This window comes from Bubalus bubalis, chromosome 2, assembly GCF_019923935.1.
Source record: "Bubalus bubalis isolate 160015118507 breed Murrah chromosome 2, NDDB_SH_1, whole genome shotgun sequence".
Lineage (NCBI taxonomy): Eukaryota > Metazoa > Chordata > Mammalia > Artiodactyla > Bovidae > Bubalus > Bubalus bubalis.
In genome coordinates, this window is record NC_059158.1 from 125341608 (window position 1) to 125368374 (window position 26767).

Below are 26767 nucleotides of genomic sequence, written 5' to 3' on the forward strand. Positions count from 1 at the left end.
TGAAGCTGAGTGACTGCTGTCAGCTGTGCTAGAATAAGACACAATTCAGCATTTGCATCTTTACAGAGTGAAAAAAACTAAGTTCCTCAAAACTGCCTGAATGACTTCATAGACGTTTAACTAAACAACCTGACTTGACAGAAAGGCCATGTTTAAATACCAGATTCATTCACTGGGAATACAGCAGGATCAGACATGGCCCCCACACTCTGGCTGTCCATGATCTATTGCAAGAGAACAGGAAAACTAGCTATTCCATTACAGCAGGTTCTAGATGAGGAGTAAGTGGCGGTTACCAACTGTGACCAAAGCACTCACCACACTGGTGTTACTGGAATTCTTGAGGTGGTTATGCAGGAGTTTGGTGGCACCATCCTGGAATGTTTTTGGCAAGGCACCAAGTAACATGGTAAATTCAGGAGTGTTCAATTCAAACAGAGAGATGAGCACAATTTGTGCTGCCTAGAAACAGAAGAGATGATTAATTTGTGTTACGTGCAATTGCCTATCTTGGTCAAAATGCTCATTAAAATTGTTTATTTATTTATTTTGGCCAAGCCACATGACTTGCAGGATCTTATAACAGTTCCCCAACCAGGGACTGAATCCAGGTCCTTGGCAGTGAAAGCTCTGAGTCCTAACCACTGGACCACCAGGGAAGTTCTAAAATTATTTTTAAAAGAAAGCTGCTTTGTATGAGTAAATAATAACATTTGTGCCACCAAAAAAAAAAAAAAAAAGGCAAAAAGCACCTAGAGAAAACACTATAATTGATGGTAATCAATTATAAATAGCCTAATTTTGATATGGAAAATAAGCTCTGGTTTCGCTGAACACACTGGCCTCAGATTTCCACAGCATGTTAACAGTAAACTCCTGCAACTTCTCTGTTTCCAGGACTAGGGTCAAACAATCAAAAAATCTGAAACGGCTTAAGACTGGTCACCCTAGTAAGTCAGAATCAGATGAGGCTCCCAGTATACCCTGCAAAGAACAAGTTTCTAAACAAGCCTCCACTGCTTTGTCTTATAAAACTACTTTTCCCAGTAACTAAGAAAAACTAGAAACAGAGTTCAGGTACATCTGAAAAACTCCTACTTTTACATCTGTGCATTGAGGACAGAGACAGTCTTTGCAGAGCAAACCAGATTTACTCCTCTGCCTTTTGGAAACTGTTCTACTTTTCTTGACTAGAGAGACAACACATGCAGGATAACTCCAGGCTGCTAGCAGCCATGTGGGGGCGAGCAAGTGGCTAGAGCGGCAGCGCTCAAGTGGAGCCCTGGCTTCCCCGCTAGGTTATGTGTCTGCTATCAGCTTAATGCCTGTGGAATCGGTCACAAGGGTTCTGACTTGGAAAAACTATGCCAAAAGAAAACTTTAGGAAGTACTAACTGGCGTTTCTTACAATTTTCTAAGAGTCTAAAGAAAGGAAAACGCTTTATGAAAATCTTTTAATAATTTATATTTCTAAAGATTGTAATATTTAGGATTGAAGCAATTATTCTAAATATTTTTCCACTATATAGAATATTACATAAAAACATGATTGCTGAGATTTTTTGCAAATAAACTCCAAAAAAAATTTCAATGATTTTATAATGTTAAAATTAATTTTAGGTCCAGTTAAGACAAAACTACTATTTTGTGCCTGGAGAAGGAAAAAAAAAAATCCAAATACCCATATGCATTTAACCAAAATTAAAAATTACAAATCAGTAGAATAACATTTTTTACACAATTGAAAATTTTCTTTTATAATGTCCTTAAGCACAACCTTGGGCAAAAGCACCTTACTTTTTCTCTTGACTTCTAAACATGGTCCTTTATAGCCTTTCCATTAAAATTAAATTGGAAGGGCCAGTGTCCTTTTATGACACAGGCAAAAAATATTATTATTGATTGAACTGAAATAAACATTTCTGCATTATTAAAGCAGTTTTAAGAAACCATTATCTGAAGAACTCCATTTCACCATCAACTTAACGTACTGTTAGTATGATTTGTATAAAAGCAAATTCCCCAAATCATGCAAAGTAACCTGTGCATGACTGTAGTAGCTGTGCAAAGGAACAAGTGGTACAAGTGAAAAAAGCATGCAAGTAAAAAGTCTTACTGATGTTAGGGAAAAAATGCATACAGAAAACACTGCACTTCAAAGAGAAGCAAAGAAGCAAACTTGAGTTTTGGCAGGGAAAAATCAATATCACCAATTAAATTAAGAAAGTTTAGGCACTTATATTTTGTTTACTGCAAATGGCATTAGAAAACTATATAATGCATCATTACGTTTTTTAATAGTACATTTTTACATGGAATGGGCCACTGTCTTTAGACCTAATTTCTCCCCAGAATGACAAGATAAAACTTACTTGGGGTTTTTCACAAAGCAAATTATGAAACTGGTGGAGTCTTTTAGGAAAAAGAAGGCTGCAAGGTGACAGGCCTAGAAATTGTGCTAATTCAGGCTACTTAACATTAGTGCCTCCGTCATATGGGAAAACAAAGTGCAGCAGACTTCAACTTCTACCCACTGAAGAGCCTTCCCTCAATAACCTAAAGGTGAATTTCCATGAGGAATCAAATAGAAAGACAGGGAATTCTGAAAATTGGACAGATGGTATATGGTTTTATAAACATAAAATGAATATAATTTATTTTTGCACTTTCCAAAATATAAATTGTAAATGATTTCATACAGCTTTCAAAAGTAACCTTTTGATTTAAAGCTGTTTGCAAAGTAAAATCTTTTTTCTGGGATCCATGCTCCAGAAATGGATAGAAAGTATCATTTAAATATGTTATTTTTAAAAGATTTCACATCAAAGTTCTAAAAGAAATGAGACTGTTATGATCCTAAAATATTTTACCTACAACTCTGCATCAGTGAGGAGACAGAATACCAGAACACTCAGGCAAGGATAAAAACTGGGTTATATTTGTCATCATCATCAATATGCTCCTCATTGCAGGAATAATTCCAAACATGGGGATGGGTTGGAGAAATTTGGAGCTTCCCTGATAGTTCAGTTGGTAAAGAATCCGCCCGCAATGCAGGAGACCTGGGTTCGATCCCTGGGGTGGGAAGATCCCCTGGGGAAGGGAAAGCGTACCCACTCCAGTATTCTGGCCTGGAGAATTCCATGGAGAAATTCATTTTAAACAGCCTGGGCCAGACCTCATGATCAATAATGAGTCAAAAGCCAGAGGGTGTCATTGCTGTGCCTGATCCATCTTTGAGCCCTTGCCCCATGAGAGGAAGGGCCATTACAAAGCCAAACCAGAAACTCTGCTGCTGATGCTTTCTAACACGTAACTAACTCTTGGGGCCACGTGTCTTAAAGATCACATGGTGACCTAACAGGAAGTAGCTCCCACAGGAGAACTTAGACGGTGAAGGTAAAAGGGTCTCCAAATCCTGCTAGTTGTCTGAAAAGAACCTGCAGGGTTATCAACGGCCTGGACCGCACAGCAGAAAAGGATTCTTCCAGAGAAGAGATCAATAAAACTTTGACAAATGCTTCGGTGTTGGCATTAATTAGGGAAATTTAAAATTTGAGAGGAAAGGGAGTTTTCTAATCAAATAAACATCTATTACTGCTCCCTTCAGAGTGTGATTAAAACTGCTTTAGAAAAATCACCAAAGAGAAGGTATTTCAAAACCTTCCGACATTTTAAGTTCAGCATCTCTCCTTTGCTATTGTGTTAAACTATGGTAGAAATCTGACTGCAATATGGCTATTTCTTTGGGAAGGCAATTAATTATAAAACACACCAAAACACAATACTTTTATACAGGCACATGCACACATGCACGCACACACATACATCCTTTCTTACATAGTATTATGTTAACTTTACGTTTTTCCCAAATCTTCTCAGTGTCTTCACAAGTGTAATCAAGATTAATAATCTAAATGCAAACAGTGATGTGTCTTTTTGCAAATTAGTATACAGTTTCAAATCTACCTGTTTACAATTTTCTTCCAAGTTTCCTTCTCCAGGCCCAGAGCAGGTCGAGGCCGCCCTTATGGGTAAATCTTCCCCTACTCGACTATGCTAAAGCAGGATGGACAGACAGGAGAGGGGCAGGGTTTAATCAGAGGCAAGAAGCACACACTTAAAACCATGGTTATTGATAAGCTCCCAAGTGTTTGGCTTAGTTTCTAAAGTCATGTGTGTGTGTGTGTGTGTGTGTATATATATATGTATATATATGAAAGAGAGAGAGAGAGATTGTATAATCTAAAAGTCTATGAATAGTTGTCAGTAATGCCTAATGCGGCTCCCTACTGACAAATAGTAATAGAACAGTAACAGGATTCTTAAGAATAATATCAGTAACTACCAGTTTTAAACCTCAATCATCCCCTAAGTCCTTTATAATCACAACCCCTCCTGCAAGTAGGGCTCTTTCGAAGAGATTAAAGTGAGACTTGAGCAAGGCAGTCACAATTAAGCTAAGATTCAAATCTCATTCAATGGTATTAAAACTCTGAGCTTTTAGATTAGGACAGCTGCCTATCTATAATCAGAGATTTACATTTTTTTCCAATTAGCAATGCCAACTTTCGAAAGCTGTTTATATACTTCTCCTCCTCCAGGCAACAGCATCTTCATCATTTTTAGTTTTCTGTGTCATGCCATCATTCCCTGCATTTCTCAAAACAACCTTTGCGGGCCAAACCTGTTAGTTCATTTGACAAAGCCAGTGCTCAGTGTTAGAGAATCACATAAGGAAACACACAGGGATTCTGAGCCTGAACATATAAACACACCATTAAAAATTCTATTGTCATTACTGCATTCCTTTTGACTTAACAGGGAAAAAGAAATCTCCTTAATGCTGGAAAAAATGTGAAGCGGCAGCAAACCAAAGCAACCCTCAAACAGTAACAGCTTAAACTACAAAAACAAAGCACTATTTATCTAGGTTTTTATATGCTCTATTGTAATTGGTCCTCTCAATAGTGACTAAAGCAAGTATCATTATTCCTATTTTATGGATTTTAAACAAGAATTCAGAGGCTAAAAAGCCTCTAAAAAGCAGCAGAGGCAGAAGTCAATAGAGGTCAAACTCTAGAATCTACTTTCTTCTGTGAATATATTGTATTATCTTAACACAAACACAGCGCCTTAAGAAAGGTCTAGTGTACCTCTGTATAGTTTGGTCAACACAACTATAAGGACTCTCAGAGTTAAAAAATGGAAACAGTTACTTCAGGAATACAGCAGGCCAGTTAGAGTCTGGGTGGGGTTTTCCCACTGAGTCCAAGTCAGTCTTGGCCAGAGAAGCACACCTCACTGGTGACAGCCTTGGGCTTCAGTTTTGCTTGTGCTTCTTCCCTTCTTAACATCTTAAATATTTAAACACCCAACTCTCCCCAATATGAAACACCCCAGAACACTGACATAAAAGGGAAAACAAAATATTAAAAACGCTTAAGTCAGCAAAGCAGAGCTGTATCAGCTTAAACTGATTCTAGAGTACTTTCCCAAATATGAGATACGGAGAACAAGTTATACCACCTGCAAACTTCCCAAGTATTGGTTGTATAAAATTAATATTGTCTGATGATACAGGCAATATGAGAGTTTACTGCATTGATTTCAGACTATAGGGTGCTTCTAGTATTTAGAAGGTAACACCTCACTCTACTCTTAGGAAATTAAATCAGAACACCAACAGGAGAATTTGGTTCATCATCAGAAAGTGCTTTTAAATCACCAAGATGTTCTCCTAGTACCTGATACATTCTGTAAATGACAGGTGAGTCAAAACATACTTCTACTTAAAAGAGATAAGTAAGCATATCTTTAGAGCATTAAATTATCCAGATAAAAATGGTGCCTGTTTTCTTTTTCTATAGCTTTAAAATAATAATGACAATTTTAATCTTAGCATAGAGTGATACATACCATATCACAATTTCTAAATATTTTAACTTATTTAGGCATGACATTCATTTAGACAATATTTCAAACACATCTCAAGTTACTGGATAAGAAAGTTGGATCACTTACAATAGCACCTATACCTGTATGAAATATGCAGTGGATGGAACATCAAAACAGAACATTTAAATAGAAGTAGCTCTAACTCCAGGAAGGATTAATCTGCAGTGCCTTAACACACAGTTTGTGAGAGGCAGCTATGGGGCAAAGGAACATATATTTGCATATTGTGCTTTAACAAGTCTATTTAAATCAAGTAACAGTGCTTTACTAGCAAGGGCTAGATGGATACAACTTAAAGCCAAACAATCTAATCCACAGATGTCTTGGATGATTAAAAAGCAGAGATGCATCTGCTAAACTGAACCCCAACCCAAATGTGTTGTTAGGTAAGAAAGTGCCTAAGGAACTACCAAATAACTAACCATGGAAGATTGACGCCAACCCACTGAAAAGGAGACCAAAGCCTTGGGTGGCAGAACACTAAGGCGGACCCCAAGATTCCAGCCTCCTGGTGAGTAAGCCCTGCGCAATCCCCTCTCCTAAGGTGAGTGATGAACACCATTCCCACAATTACCTTACAAAGAAGGGATTTTGCCAGTACAATTAGTCCCTCCCTAATCAGTTGATTTTTGGTTAAAGGGCAGATTATCCCGGGTGGATCTGACCTAATCAGGTGAGCCACTGCAAGCAGTCACAGAGATTAACATGAGAATCTCCTGCTGGCTTCTTTGTAATTTTTCTTTTGTTCTTAAAGAATAATTTTGTTAAACAGAGAATTCTTAGTTGACTTTTCTTTGCTTTCAGCACCATTAAAGTCAACAGGCTGCCTCTGTTCTCCAAGGTTTTGGATGAGAAAGCAGCTGTTTGTCTTACTGAGGATCCAGGCTATGCTGAGCCGCTTCCTTGGGCAGCTCCCATGAGCTTCTGTTTCATTTTCAGCCGTTTGATTATGTCTAGGTGTGAATCTTTTTTTTTTTCTTTTTCTTAAAGTGTACTTGGATTTGGTTGAGCTTCTTAGATGTGCAGATTAATGTTTTTCATAAAATTTAGGAAATTTTAGGACATTATGTCTTCTCCTGCTGGCTTTGCAGAAGCAAATTGCCAGGCCAGGTATGGGGGTGGCCCGAGCTGTGACCGCCCCCTGCTGACAGCGGGCAAAAAAACAGGTACCATAGCCCTCAACAGTAATGAACTGACTTAGGCCAAGAACCAGGGAGTTGGAAGAGAATCCTACGTCTCAAGTGAGACTGAAGACCTAGGCAACATCTTGACTTCTGTCTGGGAAGACTAAGCAGAGAATCCAGAGAACATGTGCCAGACTTCTAACCCACAGAACTGTGAGATTATAAATTTTTGTAGTTTCAATCAGCTAAGTCTGTGGTAATAGGTTATGCAACATGAAACTAATACAGAAGCCAAAAGAGGAGAACTTCCAAGCCTGTGGTTTTGAAAATGGTGACTTTGAAATGTTATTTGAAATTAGATCATTTCTCTTCAGGTACTTATTCATTAATTCATTTAAAATACTTCTTAAAATGCTTACTTTATTCCTATAGGTATCATTCTAGGTGTTGGGCATAAGTAGGGACGTGGGGGAGGTTCAGGGAACAGCAAGACCAGGCCTGGTCCTAAAGATGATGAGGACCTAGCTGGGGTCCTGTGAAAACCAGCAGCAACAGGTCAAGACCACATCAGCAGTCTATAGGTCAGAGGGTCAGTCTTAGGGGAAGTGGTCTAAAATAACAGGCTGCTTATTAAAGTGTTACACTTATTAAATAAGTGTTAATTCTTATTAACACTGTGCATTAAAAAATCAGCCATGCGTGGAAGGAACTCCAATCAGACACAAAACAACGTCCATACTCCACTTTGTACCAATTAAGTCAAGTGACTTTGGGTAAAGCATAGGAATTGAGACTGGTTTTTATTGCAGCCAGGGCTGAGGACTACTGACAAAAAAAAAGGCTTTTCAACTTCCTCTGAAGCCCTGGATTACTGTCCTGGAGCCCAGGTTTGAGCTCAGCCTGAAGATGAGGTGTTTTAGCAGTCCTCACAACGGGGGAGGGGAAGATGGAAGGGCAGACATGGAGGTGGAGTGCCAGTGCAGAACAGGGTTTGCACAGTAGCACAGTATGATCCAAAATAACTGAAATTAAGTGTTGAAGATCAAACAGTAAATAAGTTATGTGATCTCAGCTTTAAACATCCTAACCATAATTGACTTAAGCTAGTATTTTAAAGTGGGCTTCCCAGGTGGCACTAGTGGTAAAGAACACACCTGCCAATGCAGGAGCTTTAAAGAGATGTGGGTTCAATCCCTGGGTTGGGAAGATCCCCTGGAGGAGGGCATGGCAACCCACTCCAGTATTCTTGCCTGGAGAATCTCATGGACAGAGGAGCCTGATGTGCTACAGTCCATACGGTTGCAAACAGTTGGACACAACTGAAGCGTAGTATTAAAGTAACTTCAGTGTTTTGATGTCCCAGGCTGGATAACTTTGAAACATTTCTCTAGTGTCCTGATTACAAAAGTTAGGACAATAAATCCTAATTCAAATTTTTAATGTGCATGTCCAGAGAAAGTAGACATCATGACCACAGTCAGCTGTTCCCATACAGGCCCTAATCATGATAACATGCAAGTATTACGTATCCTTCAGCCCCACAGGAGGGAACACTTGAGTAACACTCAATTATGAAACACAAACTCACATAGACACACACACATTTACTTGCTATGACTAAATACAGGAAGGCTTTTGTATTTATTGGTTGATCTGTGATTTTGAAAACCGTAACAGAAATACTTTGACTTTCCAATCAACCAAATCATTTTACTACTTCCCACTGTACCCCTCTAATCCCAAAAAGGCTTAATAGTTAAAGGTTGCCAGTGAAATGTTCTTTTGATAAATACTGAAAACTTTTATAAAAGGATCATAAATTTAAAATATTATTTAATATCAGAACAATAATTTTGAATGAGTGCATTAATAAAATTCATCCTTGTTTCTTTAACCTTGGAGAACTTCATTTATTATTAATACTATATAATGGCTGGAGAATTATATGGGCTGTAATTCTCCCAAAGAAACATTATGGGTGATTCTTTGATTCTCCTCCTTGGACTCTAGGAGGCAGGCGCTAAGCAGGTAGGTGATCAGGTGCAAAGCAATCTTGCTAACACTGCTTAGAATCATCCTTAACCCTGCCTTGACCTAAGTGGTCCACATTATTAATTCTATCCCAAGGCCAAAGGACTATTTTGGCTATGGAGTTGGCTATGAAGGAAGTATACTATGGGGGTAAAAATGCAAGGTTCATGATTATACACAAAAAATCAAAATCAAATACTTTTAGTCTAAAAGTAGAACTGAGAAATGTGACTTAAAAGTAATTTTTAAAGGCTAGTTGGGCTAGTTTACATATAAAGTAAAAGAATAATGGCCATGTGTGAAACTCAAACATAGAAGAACAGGACACTGACAGGAAGAGAATAGAAGCAATAAACACAGTGATAACTCACACTTCCTGTGTGCTTATCACATGTCAGGAACTGACCACGCTTTCAACATATATGAATTCATCTTCATAGTAGTCCTGAGGCAGAATACTACCTAGGAATAGAAATGCTAACATCCTGTGCTCCCTTTAACTGCATTACATGCCTCTCAATGTGCCATTCAGAAGAAATGAGTAAGTATTTATCTTTAGCTGATTAAAAAAAAAAGCAACAATACAACATTTTGGTATCAGGGTGTCTCCCATGACACAAGATTTCAGATTTTCATTTTGATGTGGAAAGACTGGAATAAGGTGGTACTGGACAGAGAAGATAGGGGTAGGAGCAAAGTCTTGGTTTCGTAAAAAAGGAAAGAGAAAGGTTTGCATGTAAGTATGGAGGTGGTTTGAACATTCCCATAAATTCCTCTCTCTAACTCACACCTAAAAACAGGCTGTGATTAAAGCTGTGCCTGGTGCTTTGGGACATACCTTTCTCACGTCTGAACTCTTTGGTTCTGTTGTCCAGGTTATAATTCTAGAAACAGCAAGCCTTGTCTCACTAGAGTTTACGAAATCTGTTGGGTCCATCTGCCTGGCGAGAGACTCAATGTACTTCAGGATTGCAACTTTGACCTGAAAGAGCCAGTAATTACAAACAGTAAGTACACTTTACACATTTCTGAACAGAACTCTCATTGGTGCTCAGAGAAAAGTACACACGACCTGGACTTATGTTCCTACACAGGGAGCCTGCAGCAGGGAAAAGCATAGATGACTGACCCGGAAGTCTGGGACAGGAAGGGGGCCCTGAAGAGAAGCAGGCCCTGATCCTCTGACACCCCAGGACACTTGTTGAGCAAGAGCCCACTCGGGGGCACCGAGGGACCTCCAGTTCTGCCACTGACAGAGTGGGCACGAACAACTCTGTGGGTTTTGATTTTTAGCCACTCTAGGCCAGGTCTTGCAAGGCAGCACTGAAGGCAATCAGGTGATGTTCTGCCCTAACTTCTCCACTGATATCTCACTTGGCTTTGACCTCAGGAGAAATAGGCTATTATTTATTGAAGGTGAAGGTGAAGTCACTCAGTCCTGTCCAACTCTTTGCGACCCCATGGACTGCAGTCTACCAGGCTCCTCTGTCCATGGGATTTTTCCAGGCAAGAATACTGGAGTGGGTTGCCATTTCCTTCTCCAGGAGATCTTCCCGACTCAGGGATTGAACCCAGGTCTCCCGCATTGTAGGCAGACACTTTACAGTCTGAGCCGCCAGGGAAGTAGGCCTCTCCTAAAACCTTGACGGGAGAAGGAAATGGCAACCCTCTCCAGTATTCTTGCTTGGAGAATCCTGTGGACAGAGGAGCCTGGAGGGCTGCTGTCCATAGATCGCACAGAGTTGGACACAACCGAAGCAACTTAGCAGGCATGTATGCATTGGAGAAGGAAATGGTAACCCACTCCAGTATTCTTGCCTGGAGAATCCCAGGGACAGAGGAGCCTGGTGGGCTGCCGTCTATGGGGTCGCACAGAGTCGGACATGACTGAAGCGACTTAGCAGCAGCAGCAGCAAAACCTTGACAGAAGCTGGTGATCAAAGAACAGACAGTATACCCGATCTGATTCAAAGGAATACATCCTCCTTCAAATACTATCAGCTTGTTCTTACATTTTTTACATTACAAAACATCTAACAGCTAATTTACATGTGTTATAATGTTAATATTAAAAACATTCTAATAAGATAGCTATTTCAATACATCAAAATTTTCTAGTTTAAACATTAAATGTGAAACAGTAATAACACGCAAATGTTGGTGAGGACGTGAAATAATTGGGAGTTCTCAGACACTGCTGGCTGGAATATAATATGGTACCACCATCTCAGCAGTCTGAAATAAAGCGAAGCATGTCCTTACCGAGTAAACCAGCACTAGGCACCGCACCAAGAGAAATGGGCACACGGTGCTCATAGCAGATTTACTAATAACAGCCAAAGATGAGTCATGTCTGAAAAAGTATAGTTTAAGCAAATTTGAATTCTAGAGGTTGAACTATAATGACAAAGTTACTGACCTTGAGGTTAGGAGTTTGAGTCTGATCCACAATAAATCTCATCAAAATGTTAAATTGTTGATCAAATGGAAAGGAGTCCCTAGGTTTATAAAAAGAAGAAAGTATTTTAAAAGAAAGATTTCTTACAAAAAGTAATGTAAAATCATACAAGAAACAAAAAAACAGATTAACACATGTAAAAAGTAAGCCTGTTTACCTTTTTTTAAACATTACTTTTCATTTTATATAATAAATACTAAAGTAATACACATAACACAGAAAAGTTAGAAAAAGAGAAATCTTCTTAGAAGTCCCAAAACACATAAACTAAGCAATGAACTAAGGAAGAAATGCTTACCAGGTACCTTCTGGAAAACTGCTCACATAGGAAAGAGCTCCAATGCCCAAGCCTACCTTTTATACCCTGACAAGGCTGCCTGCACTGTCTATCCCCTGAGGTCTTTGCTGGGTAATAGCCTGTGAGCCAACTGTGTGCGTCAGCAGAGACGAGTGCCTGGGGACACTCACCAGACACACCCCCGCCAGCTACAGACATACACAGCAGCCTGTGGCCCTAAGAGTCCCACTCCAGCTCCACTTCTCACTTGGGACTGATTCTGTGTCTTGTCATCATCTCGTGTATGTGACCCAACTGGGCAGCCCTGAGGGCTCTTGGAGAATGAAAATTAGCACTCCCTTCCTTAAAAATTATCCATGTGATTTTAAAACTGCCCAAAGGATCCCTTGTTCCTGATGCAGACATGCCTTCCATGGTAATAGGAAAGATAATGCAACAGAAACACATATTATATTGAGACTGAGTGTCTGTATTGCTCTCTTTAGACTCCCTTTAAGAGACTTTTCTCAGTGTACAAAAGTATAGTGAAAATAAAAGGGGTGTAGGGTCACATCTATAAAATCACAGGACTGATCTGAATTTTAAATAAAATAATACAATAAAAATACAAAGTGTGTGGTACACACTAGGTCTTAGTAGTATCATCATTATACTGATTAATAAAAAGTAAACAATCCAACAGCACATCCTTTTCTCCCACAACTATCTGTATCCAGGAGGCTCTGAGGACCACTTCTGGAGGCAAAGCATACTTAGTATACATGATTTAAGTGACTCACACTGGCTACACATCAAAGAAATAACACATAGAACACCTCCCCCTTTTTCCACAGCAAATGGAGGGTGGAAGTCTCAGGCATTCACCAGAATAATGCCAACTCAAAGAAGATGTATGTATTTCATCTCATGGATTGTTGGGATATTTCAATGCTAACAAGAGAATGTGGGTATTAAGTAAGAAAGAAGATATTCAAGTGGGTGACAAAAACTACAGGTGACAAAAAACCATCTACAAAGAGTCTCCTAATATCAAAATGGTCTAGTTCCCTCCTCCCCAACCAAATAGACATTTTTCCAAAGATGATATACAAATGGCCAACAAGTACACAAAAAAGTGCTCAACATCACTGATTATTAGAAAAATGCAAATAAAAACTACAGTGAGATATTGTCTCACACTTGTTAAAATGGCAATTATCAAAAAGATAGGAGATAATAACTGCTGGTGGAAATGTAAATTGGTACAGCCACTATGGAAAACAGTAAGGATGCTTCTCAAAAAAACTAAAACTAGGGAGTTCCCTGGTAGCCTAATTGTTACGATTCCGGGCTTTCACTGCTCTGATCCATGTTCAATTTAAGATCAGGAAACTGAGATCCCACAAGCCACAGTGTGTGGCCAAAAAACAAAAAAAGGAGAGAGAGCCATCTGACCTCTGTTCCCTGCAGCACCATTCACAATCACCGAGACACAAAAACAACCTCAGTGTGTTGATGGATGAATGGATAAAGAAAATGTGGTGCGTATATAAACAGAATATTATTTCATCATAAAAAAAGAAGGAAATTATGCCATTTGTGACAACATGGATGAAACTTGAGGATATTATGCTATGTGAAATAAGTCAGAGAAAGACAAATACTGTATGATATCACTTATCTACAGAATTAAAAAAAAAAAGTCAAACCCATAGAAACAGAGTAGAATGGTGGTTGCCAGACCCTAGGGATGGAGATGGGGAGATACTGGTCAAAGGGCACAAACTTCCAGTTACAGTTATGACATGAATAAGTTCTAGGGGTCAAACGTATAGCATGTTGATCACAGGTAATGATATTGTATCATACACCTGTTAAGAGAATGTATCTTAAATGTTTTTACCACATATGCAACAAAAAATAGTAATTAAGTGAGGTGAAGGATATAAATATTAACACTGTACTAAACATTTAGCAATATACACGTGTATCAAATCCTCATGCTGTACACTTAAAACTTACATGATGCTGTATGTCATTATATATCAAAAGCTGGGAGAACACGATCTTGCCCCAAACACTTGCCTTGTGACATCAAGAGCCTTCTGAACTTTTGCTTGCACAGATCCAAGTAAATCCGCTCCCATTTTCTTCAGTAATTGTGTGAGAAGAACAAAAAGCCAGTCTTGCAGGTCATCCTTATGAATTATTATAAAATCCACAAGGGTCTCCAAAAACATACTGAAAACCTAGACACAAAGGGAAACCAAGTATTTCACATGTTTAATTCATAATTTCCTCCCAAGTCTTCAAAACGTGAAAATGCCCAATTGGCCTTTGCCCAGATTCATAACTTGGGTGACAATGTTAACAACTGGACACGGTATAGAAGGCAAACGTAGTACAGAAAAGAGAGAAAGGAAAAGGGGTTGGAACTTACTCTCTGTTGTGAATTCCACCGCAAACCAGGCCATGCAACGAAACAGATTCCATGTTAGTCCACAGTGAAGTCATATCATTTTCATGCAGTTTCCTAAAAGGCCTGAAAAGGCTATCAACTGACAAAGTCCTCTCCCCTCCCTCTACATGCCTTTAAAATCCAGTACAGAGAGATATTAACTTTGTTGAAAAGTATAAGTCCAATGCTGGAGGCCAGCCTTCCTTCCTTTCTTCTCTCTCTCTTTAAAAAACCCTTTTCACCATTATATTTATTTCATTATCTAGCATTCAACAACTATTACTGTAGGATAAGGAAAAAAAAACTTGCATACCTATTGCTTTTCATTTCCATCATCTATTTTGATGTATGCCAATTCAGATATTACAAAGTGTCATCTCTATAAAAAGATATTATAAAAACTATACTAATATTTATAAAAGAGTACAGCTTAGAATAAAACAGACTGACAGCTGACATAATTCTCACACCACGGTGTGATCATCACTGCTACCTTCTGTGAGACAAAGTTCACAGTGGCTTATCCCTGAAGCAATTTCAGAGAGGTAAATGGTAGCACTGTGTCCCTATTTGGTTAATGAGTTGTGTTCTGCTGGAACAAACCAGCTATCGTAGACTTACTCAGTTATAGCACAGGAACTATTAACCACCAGGGGTCTCTCGGGAGACAGCTCAGAGAGAAGTCAATGAGTCCCAGCTGCGGGACTTCTGGCTTAGCACTAAAGCAGCTAGCAAATATTGACTAAACTGAGACCTCCAAACTCACTGTACAAGAGCCTTCTGATGTAAACAAATTTCCTTCTTTATCCTCATGTTCTGAATCAGCAATCTAGAGGTGACAGGTAATAGAAATTTCATCAATGTCCAAATCCACCTAATATCCCTTATGCTATATATCTTACGAGTCTTATGCTTTAAATCTTACTGCTCATAATATTATCTTACAGAAAAGCTTGATAATTTTATCTTTGAACATCTATGTGGCTTTTAAAATCGATACTTCTTGGATTTTATTAATATTGTGAATGTTAACCTTGTTGTGAGGGTCAAAACAGGAATTTTAAGACATGTTTCAAGAGCAATACTGAGGAGAATTGTTGCCCCCCCAGCAAAAAACAGGAGAATCCCTGCGTTCACCCTCCCCTGCTCCGGTGAGCATCTCGGAAGTGAGGGAGGGGTGCGATGCTTTCTGTACCCCTTGCCCAGAGGGGGTGCTCAGCCAGTGCAGAATGAGAGCACAGCAGGTCGATCACCGATATTTCACGGACAATTTCCACAAGGAGGAAAGGGCAGGAAAAGAAGGGGGATGATAACTGGCTAGGCTTCTGACCATGACAGGTTTCCTTCCCCTGGTAGGACTTAAAAGAGACCATTTTTACTAGGAAAACGATAGTATAAGATAGTTAAAGCTTGCGCATCAAGTATTTTAAGATTTGCTTGTGTTGATTTTAGGTTTTCTCAATTTCTATGGAAGTTAAACGGTTCTATGAAGACCTACAAGACCTTTTAGAACTAACACCACAAAAAGATGTCCTTTTCATTATAGGGGACTGGAATGCAAAAGTAGGAAGTCAAGAAACACCTGGAGCAGCACGCAAATTTGGCCTTGGAGTACAGAATGAAGCAGGGCAAAGGCTGGTAGAGTTTTGCCAAGAGAACGCACTGGTCATAGCAAACACCCTCTTCCAACAACACAAGAGACTCTACACGTGGACATCACTAGATGGCCAATGCCGAAATCAGATTGATTATATTCTTTGTAGCCAAAGATGGAGAACCTCTATATAGTCAGCAAAAACAAGACTGGGAGCAGACTGTGGCTCAGATCATGAACTCCTTATTGCCAAATTCAGACTTAAATTGAAGAAAGTGGGGAAAACCACTAGACCATTCAGGTATGACTTAAATCAAATCCCTTATGATTATACAGTGGAAGTGAGAAATAGATTTAAGGGACTAGATCTGATAGTGCCTGACGAGCTATGGACAGAGGTTCGTGACACTGTACAGGAGACAGGGATCAAGACCATCCCCAAGAAAAATGCAAAAAAGCAAAATGGGTGTCTGAGGAGGCCTTACAAACAGCTGTTAAAAGAAGAAAAGTGAAAAGCAAAGTAGAGAAGGAAAGACATACCTATTTGAATTCAGAGTTCCAAAGAATAGCAAGGAGAGATAAGAAAGCCTTCCTTAGTGATCAGTGCAAAGAAATAAGAGGAAAATAATAGAATGGGAAAGACTAGAGATCTCTTCATGATAATTAGAGATACCAAGGGAATATTTCATGCCAAGATGGGCTCAATAAAGGACAGAAATAGTATGGACCTAACAGAAGCAGAAGATATTAAGAAGAGATGGCAAGAATACACAGAAGAACTGTACAAAAAAGATTGTCTTGACCCAGATAATCATGATGGTGTGATCACTCACCTAGAGTCAGACATCCTGGAATGTGAAGTCAAGTGGGCCTTAGGAAGCATCACTACCAACAAAGCTACTGGAGGTGATGGAATTCCAGTTGAGCTATTCCAAATCCTAAAGATGATGCTGTGAAAGTGCTGCACTCAGTATGATGCCAGCAAATTTGGAAAACTCAGCAGTGGCCACAGGACTGGAAAAGGTCAGTTTTCATTCCAATCCCAAAGAAAGGCAATGCCAAAGAATGCTCAAACCACCGCACAATTGCAGTCATCTCACACGCTAGTAAAGTAATGCTCAAAATTCTCCAAGTCAGGCTTCAGCAATACGTGAACCGTGAACTTCCAGATGTTCAAGCTGGTTTTAGAAAAGGCAGAGGAACCAGAGATCAAATTGCCAACATCCGCTGGATCATGGAAAAAGCAAGTGAGTTCCAGAAAAACATCTATTTCTGCTTGACTGACTATGCCAAAGCCTTTGACTGTGTGGATCACAATAAACTGTGGACAATATGAAAGAGATGGGAATACCAGACCACCTGACCTGCCTCTTGAGAAACCTGTATGCAGGTCAGGAAGCAACAGTTAGAACTGGACATGGAACAACAGACTGGTTCCAAATCGGGAAAGGAATACATCAAGGCTGTATATTGTCACCCTGCTTATTTAACTTATTATATGCCAACTACATCATGAGAAACGTTGGGCTGGATGAAGCACAAGCTGGAATCAAGATTGCCAGGAGAAATATCCATAACCTCAGATATGCAGATGACACCACTCTTAAAGAGCCTCTTGATAAAAGTGAAAGAGGAGAGTGAAAAAGTTGGCTTAAAGCTCAACATTCAGAAAACTAAGATCATAGCATCCGGTCCCATCACTTCATGGCAATTAGATGGGGACACAGTGGAAACAGTGGCAGACTTTATTTTTTGGGGGCTCCAAAATCAGTGCAGATGGTGACTGCAGCCATGAAATTAAAAGATGCATACTCCTTGGAAGGAAAGTTATGGCCAACCTAGACAGCGTATTAAAAAGTGGAGACATTACTTTGCCAACAAAGGTCCGTCTAGTCAAGGCTATGGTTTTTCCAGTAGTCATGTATGGATGTGAGAGTTGGACTATAAAGAAAGCTGAGCACCGAAGAATTGATGCTTTTGAACTGTGGTGTTGGAGAAGACTCTTGAGAGTCCCTTGGACTGCAAGGAGGTCCAACCAGTCCATCCTAAAGGAGATCAGTCCTGAGTGTTCATTGGAAGGACTGATGTTGAAGCTCAAACTCCAATACTTTGGCCACCTGATGCCAAGAGCCGACTCATTTGAAAAGACTCTGATGCTGGGAAAGACTGAGGGCAGGAGGAGAAGGGGACACAGAGGATGAGATGGTTGGATGACATCACTGACTCCATGGAGATGAGTTTGGGTAAACTCCGTGAGCTGGTGATGGACAGGGAGGCCTGGCGTGCTGTGGTCCATGGGGTTGCAAAGAGTTGGACATGACTGAGCGACTGAACTGAACTGAACTGATGGTTGTTTTGGTCCTTTATCCACCCTTTAACTTTCCTGATATCTTCACTCCTCTTGTTTTCTGTCTTTAAAACCATTTAACACCTTCAAAGGCTTCCTCCCAAACTCTGGTTTTTATTTAAAATCTAGATTCCGAGTAAACTTTTGTCAAGGGTCTTGCTCTCACTCCACTCCTAGAAAGGGCTTCTCTCTCACTCTGGGGTACTCAGCAGGGAGCCCTTGTCAAAAGGCAGCCCGCAGGCCTCCCAGAGGCATGGACATCAGCTGGGTGGCCATCATCTAGCAAATTCTTAGAAGTGGCAATCTATTTGGAGAAATATTTGATGTGGCTTTTCAGTAAATCCATTCTATAAATGCTATCATTTTTCTATCTTATCCTATACAGACAAATTCTACATGGATACCAAAAAAAAATTTGTATACTTGATTATTTTCTTCACTACTGTAACTTTCTAAAAAGGCGTTATAATACACTGTTATATTCTAGCATCCAGCCTACGTACTTCCATGAAGTATGCAAAACTGTTCACTGAGTGAATAAAAGACTATATCTGATTCTCTCCAGGGTAACCCTTACTCGAAATGTACTTTATTAATGACACTGTATGGACTAGAGAAGTTTCTAAGAATTCTGTCTTCAAAAGATATAACATAAACTACTGTTAAAATAAGTCTGGAAGGGCTACACTGCATGGCGGGGCTGTTCTCCCACTCTGAAGTAGTGTATTATATAGAAAGACATGCAAAGAGGTTACAAGTGGGCAGGTTCTCAGACCTTACCTTGCTGTGAGGGTCAGCAAACATTCGGGTGAAAATCTCACACAATCTTTTCAATTCTACTCGACTAAGAAATAAAATGAAATAAATTCAGTATTTAATAAGTCAACATTGAAAGTAGTTACAGCTTCTCTAAATCCTTTTATTTCATTTAACATGTTTTATATAATTTTTATGTAACTCTTTTTCTACAAATGAATTATCTAAATTTTAATTTGACAGAATTACAGAGGAATAAGAAATCACACCAATTTTGGTCTTGTTCTAAAATCAAACTGAATCTCACAGTGTGATCACGTAAGTTTACACACATGCACATATGGCAAAGGCAGACGCCAAATCCTGCTCACTTCATTTCCACACGCGACAGATGAAAGGTAGTCGGATCAACTCAGAAAAGCATGTGCAGAGGGGTCAGACAGGCCTGGATTTTAGTCTCAGTTCTGTTTTAGTCAAAGTACTGTGATATCTTTATACCTATTTCAGTACAACAAACCGCTACTAACTATCTACCTGCTACAGCACCCGAGTCAAGCACACACACACTTCACATCAGTGCCCCTGTGACATTTCTTACCCTGAACTGCACTACCAAATCCTGTCTGTACTTCAAAGTTTGATCAGAAAGTGTTATCTTCTTCCCCATACCATTCCCTCTCAGATCCAGTGGTCCTTTTAACATTGCTAACAATGAAATCCAGACCAGACCAATGTTAATCAATAGATTCCTAGAGCTTATTCAATGGATACTTGGAGAACACTAAGAACCAAGAAACTGGGGCCACCAGAATTAAGGAGATTATTGGAGAATAAGGACATTTCATCGTTTTTGTTTTCTGACAGATCACTAGACCACCAGAGGTGACCTACACTTCAGCAGGAATGTGCATGCACAGAATCGAATGAATAAAGGGGGGCAGGGAGTTTAGGTGGCAGGAAGGAATATGGCAGGGGTCATGCTGACTACAGACGGCCACACTTGAAGCCCAGTGACTCGTCAGTCCATGCTCACAGAGTTTTGCAGAGCCATCCATGAACAGAAACACGTAACTAGTCTCACAGCATTGCTTTAAAAAATTATCAAAAGAATGTAACAGACTATACTTCAAATATCTCTCTAACCATGAGATTCACCCTGTAATCAATGACATATCAGTACTGTCATGGTTTTATAAGAAGCATTTCTTCTTAGATATAAAATAATGGTGTGTCAGTGGTACCTTAGATCTGATGAAATATGTTATAAACATGTGTTTTTGGTATATGTAATACATGCCTATTTTAGAAAATTTATGAAATACAGAAACAAAAACAAAAGCAAAAATAATCAATTCTAGAGATAATGTGTACTACTTTGGAGTTCTCCATTTGAGTGTCTCTCTACACTCCATTGAGTGTCTGCATATTTATAAAAACTATACATATGCACATGCACATGTAAACATTTTAGACTGAGACTGGCATCATTTTATCCATGTCTCTGAAGTGTAAATAAACTGTACTAACTTCAGAGTTGTTTTATGTTTTACCTAAACCACAAACTGTTCTGAGTTTTCTCAAAACACCTACTAGACAAATCTGAGCCATGGTGGACCAAATGTTTCCTAGACCTAATAAGCTATGGAGTGTTTGCCCAATATTTAAGTTCTCTGGAAGGCAAAGACCACTTCTGAGCCATCCTGGCCTCTCTTGGGCCTGCCCCATAGATGGCAATGCATCCGTGTGAGGCTCAATCTGAAGGAACCTGGCCTCCCATCCTACCTCAGCGTTCTCTGGCTCTTCAGCAGGTTCTGCAGACCCAGCAGCCCTTCCTTCCTCTCAGCCCAGTTGGAGCTGGCACAGTGGTTGAGCACCTCAGCCACGTCCTCAGTCTGGCGCAGGTAGTGGGGGATACCCCCATTCCGGGAGCCATACGAGCGCTCCGAGCACACGCTGGAGGCGTCGCTGTTGGCGTCATCATCAGAATACATCCCATAGGGTTCGTATCTTCTCCTCACAGGCTTCTTCTGCCAGATCCAAGGAGGGGTTGGGGAAGAAATGGAAAGGCAACATGAGTCTTACCACACAAAATCAACAATGAAGAGTTAAATGTAGATACACACACACAAACACACACATGGGCACATGCACCCACACCTTCCCTTCGCTTACAGATTAGGGAAATGGAAACAGAACAGCGGACTTCTGGTAGGTAGACTGAGTAGTAAGCAGAGCAACCCACAGCAGAGGAAGGAGCGTGATCTTTAGTGCGGTGTACGGCCCTCTCAGTAACATGGACCCGCCATGTGACTTCAGAAAGCCTCCTAACCTTTCCCTGAGATAATACTGATTACCCTTCTCAGAGGCTTGTTGTCAGGATTAAGTGGAATTATATGCCAAACAGCCTAGCTCAGCACCTGACACATTGAGTCTGTGAGCCCACCACCCTTCCCCAACCAAAAGCAACCTGACTTAAGCATGGTCTGTAAGTAAATTTGTTTGAAAATTCATGCTCCCTTAAGAACATCTGACACTGCAATGTCAATGGTGTAGTGTCCTATATAAAAGGATTCTCAAAAGATCCATACCATTTTTATTAATGACTCACAGTTTTACAACACTACTAGGCCTCCTTAGACTAGAATACCCACTTCATTCATGTCTCTTACCCTGAATATGAAACTATTAAGTTAAATTCCAAAATTATATAGCAAGAACTATATAAAACAGATAAAATTTAATTTCTCTAAGAGGAAAACAAGTAGCTACGGGCTTAAACTGCACCAATGTAACTTCCTAGGAATGTGGCTTGTACACACATCACAACTTACCTGGGACAGCTCTGCCTTCCACCTACTGTCCCCAGATAATTATTAATGGCACCCTCCCTCATGCTTAAAAGTATCCTTGTTAGGATGATAATTACACGGCCATCTCACTTATACATGAACTAGATTCCTAAGATAAGAAAAATGCTGAATGTATCCACTCATGAAATAACAACGTGAGACAAAACCTAGGTTAGTAAAATGAAACACTAGGATGATAATGGGCAGAACTTGGTGTTGGAACACAATGCTCAAACACGTGTGAGACATGACCAGTTCTATCACTAGCAAAAGCACCCCTAGTTTCCACAAAATCACAGTTCAGAACAGAACTTCTACACTAGGCTACATTTTTGTTGCTTTTACCAGCTCCTAAAGGAAATATACTCACAACAGAAAAAAAAAGTTATAAAACAAAAGTTAAAGCACTGGTACCTTGCTCCTGGAGTCTCCTAATAGCTGTAGGCAGGAAAATATTGAAGGATGGGGAAAAAGCATAGAGAATTATGTCAGAAGCATATGTGGGGATTGTTCTTGCAACAAAAGTGTACAGCAAAACATATATTAGCAAACCAAAAATACAGGTTAGCAAGCAATTCATATCAAGCAAATAACAAAGAATGCTTTCACAATGGCATTTCCTAACCCTCTTGCACCTCTTATGAGACATTCCAGTATCTGCTCTATAATTCTTTGCTGAAACTCTCCCCACACCACTGAGGCACATCCCAAATGTTGCTATTAACTCTGTCGTCTGCTCCTAGGAAAGCTTCTGTCCTGGGACTTCCTTTCTGTGAGGCAGGGACTGAGTACCATCCTGGCGCTGTCTTCTGAAGCAGGTCATGGGAAGAGACCAAGAGGTTTGGACAAAATGTCGTAAGGGCAGTGGGAGTGTAAGGAGAGCCACAGCTCAGAGAAAAGCCCAAGTCAGGCAAAGGCAAAGCCCAGACTCTTGAGTCCTGCTCTGCCTCCTGGCACTTTGTGCAGTGTTCCTGGGGCAGATCTTTAAGAAACAAGGAGACACAGCCCTCCCCACTTCCCCCACCCCAACCGAAGTGCTGTCTCACCAAGGGCTTTGCACATCCATCACTTCTCACCCCACTGGTTCCCACTTCTTAAAGTCCCGGAATAGGTAAGAAACAAATTCCAAATGCTGCAACTTGGAAGGAAAACCGCTTCATCAAGTCTCCAACTTGTGACTCTTGAAGTCCTACTTAAAGCAATTATCCTGAACTCCAGTACCTGCCAGGAAGAGTCCTTCCACACCCAAGGCTGATGAACAGACCTGGCGGGGCAGCCCTCATCAGGAAAGCACTAGGAGACTGGAAGACTGCTTGCTCACAGATGTTTGTCAGAGAAACCTGGCTGAGCAAGAATAAATGAGGGAGGGCCAGGAAGGATGAGAGGTAGAATCCCTGAAACCACACACTATAAAGTTTTGATCAAATGAAAACAGGGCTGGATTTAAAACCTCAGGGTCTGAAAGCAGGGTATTATAATGCTTTTCTCTTAAAACAGTACAAGTAACACCAGAGATCAGACAGTTCTCTAAAGCATGTCTATTTTAAATGCTGAGCACATACACCAGAAGAAACAAGAGGCTGTGTTACTACCAGCTGCAATGCATCTTTATAAGGCAAATTGACCACAAGCTGATTCTACTGAGGAACTTTTTGCTAGAAGCATAAATTTAAGGACCTCTAATCACCTTATATTGCTTTTTAAAATATTACATTACAACAATGAAAGAAAAAAACATACTCCACTAGTGCTTCATATCCTCAAAGAGTTCATCTTAAAATCTGGGAAAGTTTCTGTAAATAATGACTTAAGGACTCATTCAAACAAATAAACAAAATCATACGGAACAACTAGTGATGGTAATGGAATGCAAGAGTTTCAAACCACAAAGTCTATGACCTACTATTATACAATGATGTGCTTAGGCTATGCCATCAAAGCCCGTAAAGCAACAGAAGCAAAAGAAGGGGCAAAAAGGAAATGCTGAAAAAAAATGGATAAAAAAGGAAAAGAAGAAGCCCAATGACATCAGAGAAGCCCAATGTCATCCAAACCTCCTTGTTACTGAAGAGCAGAGAAGACACTCTTGACGTTAACGTGGCTCAAAAGCCAGTTTTCACTTACGTACAGAGTTAAAAGTTTAAGAAGAAAGGAATAATCTAAATTTACCCAATATTTACACGATCTCAAAGAGTATCAAAGAAGACTTAGTGACCTGATTTGGAGGTTACTTCCTGTGAAGACAGAGAAAAATGTAGGTCAGTAATTCAAAGAGACTCCACACACATCGGGCCTCTTACCAAAGCATCAGCAACAGCAGCTTCCAGATCTGTACTGGTGCTCAGAACCCGCATGGCATTCACAGAACCAGGAATTCTTCCTGCCTGGCCGAGCCCAAAGCGGTCTAGGTAAAAAACAAAAGCAAAAATATATGTCATTTTAATTCAAATGTTTTCATTTCTTCGCAATGGCCCTTGCCTCATCCCATACTGGACAGAAACACTGAAAAATCTCTGGCCAGTTTTTACTGCAGTTGGCTTGTAGTTTCAACTACACTTGACTTGTTTACCAGTGGCAGAGATTACAATGTTCACATTTAATATGGTTGCATTCTGACAACTGAAATGGTTCTTTAATGATATTTTATTTTGGAAAAGTGCTGAGATATAGGCTGGAGAGGGTAACTTATTATAGAAGGGAACTGGGCCATGAGTTGAGCCTTTTCATCTATTTAGCATTCTCTCTAGTGGCAAAAGAAGCCCTGATATTTGGTCAAACTAATTAGAAAGCTCTATGGTTTGATAAATGAGTTCTAATGCAATATGTAATAAACAGATAAAATTTGAATCCAATGTATTACACTGATCTCTGTGCAAATTTTCATTACTGTCACTACTGTTTGTTATTAAGCTCAATTAATTTTAGATATCTGTTCATCATGATGCCTGTGTCACCAAAGGTTATTTAAAAATCAATATATTAAAATCTTTAATCTTCACCACAAAAAGCTAGTATCTTCACTGCAAAACATTAATCATTCAGATAATATAAATTTTTCCGAAGTCCCTCAAAGGATTTTTAAATGATAATCTTTATATGTGTGAACAAAATGGACAGAATGCAAAAAAATTTTCCAATTTTAGTGGTTCAAACAACTATTATAAGCTTACTAACGATCATGGATAATAAAGACTCTTTTCTTTGGCCGTTCCATGAGGCTTGCAAGATCTTAGTTCCCTGACCAGAGATGGAATCTGCGCCTCTGGCAGTGAAAGCACTGAATCCAAAAAGACTAACTTTTAGAAGTCCCTTTACATGAACTGTCCAGCCTTCCTTCAGAAAGGCTGAGATTAAAACAATGCAGGAGAATGTCAGTGTAAATTACACTGGTAAGGGTATCTACTGGTAAAGGTTTTTTCACCTCAGGACAGGGCTTTATTTGGACACAGATTACTCGAAACTCACTGCCCTTGTGAGTCCCTGCTGCTCACCACTGTGGCAGCTCAAGACAAAGCAATCCAGTAAATGATTCTTATTTAAAATGTTAAGATTAAAAACACTTTAACAAATAAGACACTGTTTGGACAAGGAAAATCTCTGTATTTGCCATATTCTAATAATGAAGGCATTTGGTGGCGGGGAGGGAGACAGAAAGCTAAAGTCTGTCTTACATAATTGACCTTTCGTATAAAATGATATATTTAAAATTTGGATAGGTAAACAAGACATCACCTACAACCTGGTGAACTTTAAAAGTTTATTTAGCTTTTTAAAATTGTCAGTTTTAAAACATATCTTCCACTGCCACAGAATGGGGGAAAAATTTTAACTACTAATCAAAAGTTATACAATTATGACTTTTTATAGAGAAACAAAAATTGCATGTTATACTATCCCCTTTTTTAATGCAGTTGTTGATTATACTGAATTTCATCATTATGTATATGTTTAAAAGGTGATAACATGCTGTATAAAATCAATTATATCTCTCTCTATAATATAAATTATCAGTTCAAATATGAAACAATTAGAAATTTGAGATTTATGATGCACAGTTTTATAAATGATCATTGTTCAAGTCTTTCTCTTTTTTCATTAAAAAAGGGTAGATAGTAAGGGATTTATGAGTAACAGAATGAAAGTAATCCAGTTATAAACCATTTAGAAATTACCCAGCATAAACTTAAATAAAACATAATCTTAAAAAAAAAAATAGATCTCATGCCAGCAAATCTTGCTCCAGGGATAGTGATTCTTCAGACACAAAATTAAAACTGTAAGAACAAAGCAATTATTCTGTGCTTCTCAGATGTGTATAGCTTCACCACACACGGTGACTGCAGATATTTATCATAGATAACTGAATCAAATCTTAAGGGGAAATGTTTGGAGTGAAGAAAATTTATAAGCCTTTTGTTTTCACCAGACCAAAATCTGCTCTATGTTCTCTCTGGTACCATTCACTTTCCAAGAGATGGATACATATAACTGTGCCCTCAGCCTGGCCCATAGTGTTTAGGGGAATGTCCTAACCAAAGCACACATAATAAAATGCATAGGTGGTTCATTTAGAGAAAAACAGAGACACTAACTCAGTAAACTGGTCACAGTTGTCATCATCAACAGTCAGATTAAGAGATGATGCCTCGTACTCAGTTGATAAAACTGTAGTCATGAGGGATTATTAGTTTATCAAAATGATGGCAGTTAAATCTGGCAGATTGAGCATTACTGTATGCTTACTTTCTGCCCTAATGGCCAACCAGGGCATTTATTTGGGTATTGTTAAAATGGGGTTGAGGCAGTGTTTCGAGTCTGCAGGCTGCAAAGGCTACACCTTTGGCCTGACTTGATTATCATAATAATGACTTGTTTTTCCATAAAAGTTTCAGGGCAATCCACTTCCTTCAATCCA

General features: G+C 39.4%; 1 protein-coding gene across 17 annotated transcripts in view; it reads right to left on the reverse strand.

Moving 5' to 3' along the window:
* CLASP1 (cytoplasmic linker associated protein 1) overlaps positions 1 to 26767 on the reverse strand; it is a 268954-nt gene that overhangs the window by 42604 nt on the left and 199583 nt on the right. For 8 of the 17 annotated variants that reach the window (XM_044936541.2, XM_044936531.2, XM_044936518.2 and 5 more), the window contains 10 exons: positions 24153 to 24256; positions 22267 to 22290; positions 20786 to 21030; positions 19028 to 19091; positions 15073 to 15135; positions 14289 to 14291; positions 13934 to 14097; positions 11533 to 11611; positions 9952 to 10095; positions 319 to 462 (listed from right to left, as the gene is read on the reverse strand). In XM_044936541.2, the coding sequence (XP_044792476.1) occupies positions 319 to 462; positions 9952 to 10095; positions 11533 to 11611; positions 13934 to 14097; positions 14289 to 14291; positions 15073 to 15135; positions 19028 to 19091; positions 20786 to 21030; positions 22267 to 22290; positions 24153 to 24256 (1034 nt within the window). The remainder of the gene's footprint in view (positions 1 to 318; positions 463 to 9951; positions 10096 to 11532; positions 11612 to 13933; positions 14098 to 14288; positions 14292 to 15072; positions 15136 to 19027; positions 19092 to 20785; positions 21031 to 22266; positions 22291 to 24152; positions 24257 to 26767) is intronic. The other 9 variants (XM_044936544.2, XM_044936533.2, XM_044936515.2 and 6 more) reach the window with 3 other exon arrangements.